Source organism: Cebus imitator, unplaced genomic scaffold (genome assembly GCF_001604975.1).
Source record: "Cebus imitator isolate Cc_AM_T3 unplaced genomic scaffold, Cebus_imitator-1.0 Scaffold132, whole genome shotgun sequence".
Taxonomy (NCBI): domain Eukaryota; kingdom Metazoa; phylum Chordata; class Mammalia; order Primates; family Cebidae; genus Cebus; species Cebus imitator.
This window is the reverse complement of record NW_016107447.1, coordinates 2398268-2408222: the sequence shown is the minus strand read 5'-3', so window position 1 is coordinate 2408222 and position 9955 is coordinate 2398268. Positions and strand designations below refer to the sequence as shown.

The following is a 9955-nucleotide window of genomic DNA, read 5'->3' as shown; positions in this document are numbered from 1 at the left end:
CTACTTTATTGTTATTTTTTATTTATTATACTTTAAATTCTGGGGTACATTGCAGATAGTGCAGGTTTGTTACATAGGTATACACGTGCCATGGTGGTGGTTTGCTGCATCCATCGCGCTGTCATCTACATTAGGTGTTTCTCCTGATGCTATCCCTCCCCAACTCCCCACCCCCTGCTATTCCTCCCCTAGTCACCCATCCCGCAGGACCTGGTGTGTGATATTCCCCTCCCTGTGTCTGTGTGTTCTTGTTAGAACAGTTTTCTTTTTAAAAAATCTGAATTTCCCCTTTTTTTCAGCTTCATTGAACTACAATTGACAAATAAAAATTATATATTTAAAATATACAATGTAATGTTTTGATATATGGGTACATTGTGACATGATCACAAGCTCATTAACATATCTATCTTGTCACCTAGTTACAGTGCTGTAGCAGTTCTCAATTTCATTCACTTATAAACATTTTACAATTGCACATGTCCAAAAATACTCTTAAACTAAAAAATAAATGTATTCAGCATCTCACTTCCAGAGGTAGATTGTAACCATTAAATGAATACCATTCTAAACTATTTCTTGATAGAGAGCTATATACATAAATGCATTTTTACCATGGTGGCTCACACCTGTAATCCCAGTACTTTGGAAGGACAAGGAAGGCAGATCACCTGGCGTCAGGAGTTTGAGACCAGCCAGGCCAACATGGTGAAATCCCATCTCTACTAAAAATACAAAAATTAGCTGGGCATGGTGGTGGGCACCTATAGTCTCAGCTACTCTGGGGGCTGAGGCAGCAAAATCGCTTGAACCTGGGAGGCAGATGTTGCAGTGAGCTGAGTTCATGCCATTGCACTCCAGCCTGGGTGACAAGAGTGAAAATATAAATAAATAAATAAAATAAAAATTGCTAATGCTATATATGCTGTTTTGTAACCTGCTGGTTCACTTTTTTTCTTCATTTCAGCCTGTTTCCAAAACTTATTTCACTTAATGGAGTATAGTGGACATCATTTCACCTCAATAATGCCAACCTTATGGTCTTTTAATTAGGTACTTAATAATTCTTAATTTCATTATTTCCCAAAACTCTTCAACTGCACAAGAAAAACAACCCAGAAGATAAAAAAGGAAAAAAAAATACATAATTTCACTCCTGGGAAAAGTAGCAGAACAATTTGCATCTATTTCTAGACTTTAAATGCTCTTGTATTCATGAAACATGGCTGTTCCTTTATTTTTATTTATTGTTTATTAATTTTTTAATAAATTAAAAAATTTATTTTAGTTTTTTAAAATTTCTCACTCTGTTACCCAGGCTAGAGGGCAGTGGTGCAATCATAGCTCACCACAGCCTCAAACTTCTGGGCTCAATCAACCCTCCTGCCTCAGCCTCCTGAGTAGCTGGGACTACAGGTGTGTGCTACCATACCCAGCTGATTTAAAAAAATTTTTTAGAAATGGGGTATCACTATATGGCCCAGGCTGGTCTCAAACTTCTGTCCTCCAGCAATCCTTTTGCCTTGGTCTCCCAAAGTATTAGAGTTACTGGGGTGACCCACCACACCCAGCTGAAATATGAGTATTTACAAAATAAAAAACTACATAGTACTGTGACATGCCTTTCCACTGTAGTTTGTGAATGGACAGCTTTCATCTTACCAAGCATCCATTTAATAGCCGCATTGGTGTTCCATCCAGGAAGAGGGTCATCTTTATTACCAGCCCCTTTTTTATGGGCATTTAGGCTATTCTTCACTTAAATTACATTTAGTGGCATGGTGAATTCCCCTGTACCCACACCTGAGACACTAGTCTATTTCTTTAGGATACATTTTTAGAGTAGAATATCTGAGCTCAAAAGTTGCACCTTGTTACAGGTTTTTTGATACCTGTGCCAAATTACCTTCTAGAAAGATCACTTAGCTCCCCCAATCCCTGGGCAGTCTATGGCCTGTTCTCCATGTGTTCTGAATGGCTTCTCTCTGGATTTGTTTAAAGCAAAGACCACTCTGGGGAGACGGAGGTTCCACTGGATCTGCTGGCTGACTCCAGGAAGGAGGAGGAATATCGTGGGAACATCTGGAAGGGCTTCCTCATCTCCATCCCCTACTCAGCCAGCATTGGGGGCACAGCCACACTCACGGGCACGGCCCCTAACCTCATCCTGCTTGGACAGCTCAAGAGGTGAAAGCAAGAGTCCCCACTGGTAGGGAGGGTTCTGCTCCTCCCTTCCTTGTCCCTCGTTCATTCACCATCCAGAGAATGTATATTGAGGGCTTTCTCTGGGCCAGGCTCTGGATACACAGCAATACACAAAACCCAGTGAGATCCCTGCCCTTGGGGAACTTCCATTCTGGTGGGAGAGTCAGACAATAAGTGAAAAAGCAAATGAATATGTAATATATCTGTGTGATAAGTTAGGGAAAACATATAGTTGGGCAAGAGGGTAGAAGTGAGGACAGAGGGGTGCTAGTTTACGTAGGTTGGTCCGGGACGCTGGTTCTTTCTGATGGGTTGACATTTGAGCAGATGCCTAGAAGGGAATGAGCCACGTGGACACAGGAGGGAAAGGCATTGCTGACAGCGGGGAGTAGTTCCTACAAAGCTGGGAGATGGGGCTGTTCCTGGGGAGGTTTAGGGACCTGCAAGAATACCAGGGAGATGAAGAACCTAGGGCGAAGGGAAGGTAAGAAGATATAAGGTTATAGGGCAAGTGATTTCTAAGGACACAGCTTTTCCTCCAAGTCACTGGGGGTCATTGGAAAGGTGAGAGCAGCGTGACCCATCCAGAGGCATGGGTCTGTGGCTGTTCATGGCCTGGGAGAAGCCTTCCAGCCATAAGCAGGGTCCCCCAGTGAAGTGGGCTCTGCTGGGAGCTAAAGTGTCCCCATCCCTGGAAGTGGTCAGCAGTGACTGGGTGGCCGGCAGTCAGGGCATGAGAATAAGAAGGGTGCTCCAGCTGCACAACTTGCTGCTCCCATTATTTCAAGCCTCTGGTTTCCAAGACTTTAAAAATTCAGTATTTTAAGATCCTGTCTCTAAGACTTTTAGGTTCCAGGATTCTGAGTCAGGGTTTCTAAGATTCCTTGCAGTGGAGATGTCGCATAGGTTCATTTAATTTACATAAATGCAAATGTAAGCATTTGGCAAACAAAGGACAGCAAAAGTTTTTGATATTCAACAAGGCTCCAAATACTAGCCAACTTCTTTACCTGTTGCCCAACCAAAGAATCAAAAACCTGTGGGGATGAAGGGAGGCCCTGCTGATCTCCCCAAGAGAGGTTTGCTATGCGTACAACACTCAGTAACATACATGTGAGTAATTAAAGGTATTTTCACAAGAGATATTAGCACACCCATGTTTGGCCTCATATGCTGATTTTAAAACCTTAATCCCTGGGTAAGATGAATTGCCATTGCATTCCCAGATTCCAAAATACTTTGATTTTAAGGTTTGATAATGGGAACCAGTGATTCTTAGCCATGCACTGGGAAAAGTGAAAAAAAAAAAGTATACGCCAAATACAAAATTGGCATGTTGAGATTAACAAATTACAGAAAAACACTTTTAAATATCTTTAAGTTGTTAGAACTGATGAAAAAAAAAAAAAAAAAAAAAAAAAAAAGTCGTAGGTGTATTTCACCAATTGATTTAAGCCCACTGAGTTTTACTGCAAACCTCAGATGTCTTTTTATCTCTATCCTTTAAACAAGGCCTGGCTGTGCCTGTGGTTTTAGCTTGGTGACAGAAAAGCCAGAAGCAAAGAGGGTCCTGTTTCAGGTGTGGGAGAATCTAGGCTCAGCCCTTTAGTGTTCTGCTGAGGGGAAAGGTAGACATTTGGCATTAGGGTTTGCCAGGGCTCATCCCTGGGGCTGCACAGGAAGATGTGGGCTCTGGGGATGGGGGGCAGGGCCTGGGTTGGGGATGGAGCGAATTGGAGGGGAGAAGTTGTTGTCAAAGCATTTTCAGGCTGCCTGCCTGCCCTGAGGTAAGGCTTTGTTCAAACCTGAAATGAAATTGGGGAAATTATATGTTTTTTTTTATGTAACTTTCATATTTATATTTTATAAAATATATCTTACGTATATTTAGTATATATTATATTAACATATAATACATAAAATATATATTAACATATATACACAGTAAAAATGTCAAAGGTAAGATTTCAGGTAAATTACATGCAAATTGTATGCAACACAATGACTTGAATGTAGACTCTCCGGTGTAGGGAGAGGGGATTTAAAAGGAATGCTAGAGAATCAAAATGTGATTTTGATTCTCCAGCTGAGAATAGGAGAAGCCTGGGGAGACAGGAGAAGTGGCTGCCCTGAGTGGTCCTTTGGCCCTTGTTGCCAAAATACATTTTATTGGTTTATTCTGATTATAAAATGATAGAGGCACATTACAGAACATTTGGAAAATGTAGAAAAAGAAGTTTGAAATACCTTCAATCCCACTGTAAGATTTTGACAGACTTTCTTCTAGACTTTTCTATATCCATATATTAAATGTGTATATTTTTCATGTTTTTGTCACTATACTCAGTACAGTTTTATTGTCTGATTTTATTAAACTTTTTTTAGAAAACCTAATTTTTAGTGACTATATGTTATCTTAATTTGGGTGTCATACTTTAATCCTAGGCATTTAGATTGTTTTCATTTTATAATGATTATTATTTCACTATTACGAATTACGCAACTGACCATACGCTTGCTGATATTTTAATATTTTTTAAACAATATTTTTATTTTGTGTAATTATAGAGGTGTGCTCATTCACTGTAGAAAATACAGGAAGCGAAAAAGGAGGAAATAAAAAAAGCTCTTAGAATCCCACTGTATAGAATTTATTAATTCTTTTTTTGTTTATTTATTATGTAATAATAAATAAATAAATAATAAACAAATCAAAACTGTTAATGTTTTGATTTGTTTACTTATTTACCTAGAAATGTCTGTAAGTGTCCATATACTTTTGTATACATCATTCTGTAACTTATTTTTCCACTTTTCAATCTAGCATTTATATTCCTGACCACATTCTGGTTGTTTGTTTTAAAGTTTATTTCAAGTAGTAGAATTTCTGGGTAAAAGGGTATGCACATTTTTAAGACTCTTACTGCATTTTACCAAACTCTTCTCCAGAAAAGAGTATCCCGATGAACAAACATCAAGAATCTGCCTGTTTTCCCACATCTTCACCAGCATTGAGTGTTATTGTCCTTCATCCTTTCAGGCTTGATGATGTCTTAATAGAACTGAGATTGGACACCATTCAGCAGAGAAAGAACTCATTGACATCACCATTGCCTGGACAAAACGTCCAGGGTCTTTGAGCGTACATAATAAGGAGGGCAAAGGTTTCCGTCTGCAGATGTGTTATGTTTGACTCCCACATTCATCAAAAACATTTTCATGAATTTCCAACGTTTAAACATCACATAATTTTAAGTAAAACCCAAATCTGGGCTTACTGCCCTGCACTCTTGCATGGCAACCATGGGGGAGCAAACAGCACCTGACCCCTTTACTGCACACAGCTCTCTTCAATTCTCCACGGCCTGATCCGGCCTGTTTCATTCACTCAGGCACCTATCTGGCCCCCAGGGGGCAGAGATTTTGACTGTAGTGCACCCACTGGTCCCACTAGGTCATAAGCCAGCAGCCCCTAAAGAAGAGGAAAAAAGGGGGCTTCTATTAGAAGAGGTGGAAAACACTATTCCCAAGACTCCCATGGGACCCTTTCATTCCCCTCTTGACTCACGACTGCTAGTATGGCCTGGTCCCCTCTCCCACTCCCCAAATAGGCATGGCTGCCCTTGGCCTGTTCTCATCTCCCGCTGTTCTCCAGTTTCTTTCCGCAGTGTGACGTGGTGAATTTTGGCTCCTGGTTCATTTTCGCCTTCCCTCTCATGCTGTTGTTCCTGTTGGCAGGCTGGCTCTGGATCTCCTTCCTGTACGGGGGACTGAGCTTCAGGTACCTCTCATTTTCTTCTTGGCAGATAGAGTGGAGAACCAGGGAGTGGCCTTTCTAGTCTCAGTATCTGCTTATGAAAGCTAAGGATGATCGTTATTTCATGTCATATTCTCATTTCTTTATTTTATGTATGTATGTATTTATTTATTTTTACAGACAGGGTCTTGCTCTGTCACCTAGGCTGGAGTGCAGTGGCGTGATCGTAGCTAGTTGCAGCCTCAATATCCCAGGTTCAAGTGTTCCTCTGGCCTCAGCCTCCCGAGTAGTTGGGACTATAGGCGAGTGCCACTGTGCCTGGCTAATTAAAAAAAAATTTTTTTTGTAGAGACAATGTCTCACTCTGTTGCTCAGGCTGGTCTCAAATTTCTGGCCTCAAGTGATTCTTCATGTTTTATCCTCTCAAAGCTCTCAGATTATAGGTGTGAGCCACCGGGCTGGCCATATTCTCATTTCTTGACCTCCCAGGGATTAAGTGAGAAGTGTGACCTGCCTGCCACACTCAGGCCCTCTGTTGATGTCACATATTATTAATAATTATTAATAGTATTGCCTTTAAATAAGGGTAAACACTCTTGACCAGAGAAGAGGGGAGTGCACTATTTCCCATTGTATGGGGCTCTGGCATGGAAGATAATTTGGGATGGCATGAGGACAAGATATTAAATAACACCAAACCATATTATGGGAAATATGCGTTTATCAACTCTCATCACTCTGCCTGCTTACGCTGAGGAGAAAGTCTCAGTGGGATGCTAAAGAAACCTTAATATCTGACATTTCCAAATCAACCTCTTAACAAAGAAAGAGCAAGCTTCAAACCCAGAGACTTGAGCCAGAAATGATGTCTAGCCAAAATGCAATACTGGCACTTTGTTTTCCTGTGTTTATTTTGGTTACTTCAGTTACTTTTTAATATGGCTACGTTAATTTGGATAGGCCACACATACACAGGGCTCTCAAAAATAAAAACAACAGGAAGAGGCATGCAGTGAGAACCCCTCTTCCCAGCCATGCCTACATGAGCCTCTTCACCCAGGGTATTTGCCCAAAAAACGATGCACTTTTATTGGTTTCTTGTGCAACCTTCCAGAGTTTTCTTAAGCAAATATGAACAGACACAAATATCTTTTTCTGGTGACTAGCCTCCCTGACATATTTTGGGTTTGTTTTGTTTATTTATTGAAACAGAGTCTCATTCTGTCACCCAGGCTGAAGTGCGGTGGTACCGTCTTGGCTGACTGCAACCTCCACCTCCCAGATTCAGGCGATTCTCCTGCCTCAGTCTCCAGAGTAGCTAGGACTACAAGCTCTTGCCACCAAAGCCAGCTAATTTTTTTGTGCTTTTTTGTTAGAGATGGGGTTTTACTGTGTTGGCCAGGCTGGTCTCAAACTCCTGATCTTAAGTGATCCACCCATCTTGACCTCCCAAAGTGCTGAGATTACAGGCATGAGCCACTGTGCCCAGCTGCTTTTTTATTCTATATTTTTATTTATTTTTTTCTCTTTTACCCTGCAGCTATAGATCAAAGAAGCAGATATTTTTTATAAGATACATTTCTAGAAGTGGTATTTCTGGGTCTGAGAATAAAGACATTTTTGTTTTAATAGATATTGTCAAACAATTCTTCATAAAAATTTTACATGTTTACTCTCCCATGCACAATGTATGAGCATGTCTGCTTCTTTGCAGCAAAGTGGATTTTTGCCAATCTGATAAGAAAAAGATAACTTGTGTTTATTTTACGAAGAGTAATCTTGGGCAACTTTTCATGTGTTTGGAAGCATATGAAAAGTTTGTTCACTGATATTTTCTTTCCTGCAAATTGTGAAACTGTGTGTTCATATTTTTATGCATTTTTGAAATGGGTTATTGGTCTTGTTTTTACTAGTTTCTGGTAGTCTTTATATTTTAGAAAGATGAGTGCTTATTCTGCAATAGAAACTACATTTTTTCCCCTGATTTGTCTTTTGACTTTGCTTATGGTGGTTTTCTCCATGCAGAATTGTTTAAAATTTTTTTTCTATCTTTTCTCACATGGCTTCTGAAATTTCAATTACAGCTTAGAAAGGTTTTCCTAATACAGGACTTATAAAAGAATAATCCCATGTTTTCTTCTAGTGTTATATATTTTTACATTTAAACCTCTGATCTATTTGAAGTTCATCCTTATGGCACAGTGTGAAGTTTGGATTCAGCTTCAGTGTGAAATTTGGATTGAGCTTCATTTTTTTTTTGTCTCAGATGGTCACCCAGTGTCCTAACACCATTTATGGACACACAACATTTTACAATTTTGATGAAGTCAAATTTATCTATCTTTGGTGGCTTGTGTTTTTGGCATCATATCGAAGAAACTGTTGCCTATTCCAAGGGCATGAAAGTTTTATGGTTTTAGCGGTAACATTTAGGTCTTCCATCCATTTTGAGTTAAATTTTGTATATGGTGTGAGGTAGGGGTCCAGATTCATTCTTTTCCACATGGGTATCCAGTTGTTGTAGCACCATTTGTTGAAAGGCTATTCCTTCCTCCACTATTCAATCTTGGTGCCCCTGTCAAAAATCAATTGGGCACAGATGAATGGGTTCACTTCTGGGCTCTCAATTCTGTTCCATTGATCTATACATCTGACACCATTTACTGAATAGCCCATATTTTCTACACCAGCCTGAGATAGCAACTTTATCACAGACTAAATTCCCATTTGTGATGAGTCTGTGTCTAGATTTTCTATTTTGTTCCATTGATTCCTCTGTTTATTCATGTGTCTGTTTGACCCACTTACAGATTTTAAGCCTGGGAGTCATATGATCAGATTCACATTTTTAAAGATCAGCCAGGCTATACGTGAGGAGAACAACTGTAGCAAAGGAAGACAGAGGCAGGGAGACCAGCCATCAGGCAGGCCTCGAACAGAGAGGATGTGGCTTTGTCAGGTGGTAGTGGTGGTTGTAGGTGAGAATTTAGTCCTACCTGCAGTGGCCTAACCTCCCACTTTCTGTTTCAGGGGCTGGAGGAAGAAGAAATCTGAGATAAGAGCCAATGCAGAAGATAGGGCTCGAGCTGTGATTCGGGAAGAATACCAGAACCTGGGGCCTATCAGGTATGTGGGGGTCCTTGGGTTGAAGAAAGTGCTAAGTATTAAATGCTCAGGAGAGCTTCCTCCTGACCTGGGCTTGGGCCCATGGAGGCTAAGCTCCAGGGGAATTTCAGGACCCATGGCCTGGGAGCCTAGAGATGGAGGATGGGAGGTGGTTTACAGAGTCATCCTCTTGGCCTGGTGCTGGGGTAGAAACCTGAGGACCAAAAAGCCCCTCAAGAGGCATCTGCTACCTTCCACCCAAGGCACCGTTGCCCTCCGAATACACAAAATGTTTGTCACTATCTCAGGTGCCTTCCAGGACCTTGTTTAATACATGTTTCCCACATGGTGAAAATAATGGCTTCGGTAGGGCTGTGTTCACAGACCAGCTGTGCCATGCATGTCCTGTGTGGCCTTGGTCCCAGCACTAACCCTCTCTGGGCCCTGCTCTCCAGTCTGTGAAATGGGTACATTCAGTAACTATCTCTTCCAACGCTTGGGGATCCTCTCTTTCCACCTCCATCCACCCTCCTTCCAGGTCTGTACCCTCTCTGTGTCTTCTCTCAATGTAGACAGACTGTGTGGTTTTCCGTCTCTCTCTCTCTCTTTTCCTCTTTCTCTTTGCCTACTGCATTTCTGTCTGTTTCTCTTTCTCTCTGCTTTTCTGACTGTTTCTTACTTTCTTGATTTTCCATAGGACCCTGGGAAACTCCTGGCAATAATGATGCACGCGGTTTTGGGGAGTGAGTGGCTTGAGGCTCAGGAAGGATCCTGAGGGAGCGTGGAAGTCCTGAGACAGAGATTACTTACATCCCATTGGCATCCCTTCCCTTGCTCCGGGCACTCTCTGGGGAGTGGATGACTCCAGCTTTCCCAGAGGCAGAGCCC

General features: G+C 41.2%; 1 protein-coding gene across 5 annotated transcripts in view; it reads left to right on the top strand.

Annotated features, from left to right (window-relative positions):
* Positions 1–9955, top strand: part of SLC13A3 (solute carrier family 13 member 3) — a 135394-nt gene that overhangs the window by 86675 nt on the left and 38764 nt on the right. For 3 of the 5 annotated variants that reach the window (XR_005202282.1, XR_001828903.2, XM_037743017.1), the window contains 3 exons: positions 2002–2187; positions 5861–5986; positions 9002–9088. Coding sequence is in view for 1 of the 5 variants with exons in the window: in XM_037743017.1 (XP_037598945.1) it covers positions 2002–2187; positions 5861–5986; positions 9002–9088 (399 nt within the window). In the remaining 4 variants the exon portion in view is untranslated. The remainder of the gene's footprint in view (positions 1–2001; positions 2188–5860; positions 5987–9001; positions 9089–9955) is intronic. The other 2 variants (XR_005202283.1, XR_005202284.1) reach the window with 1 other exon arrangement.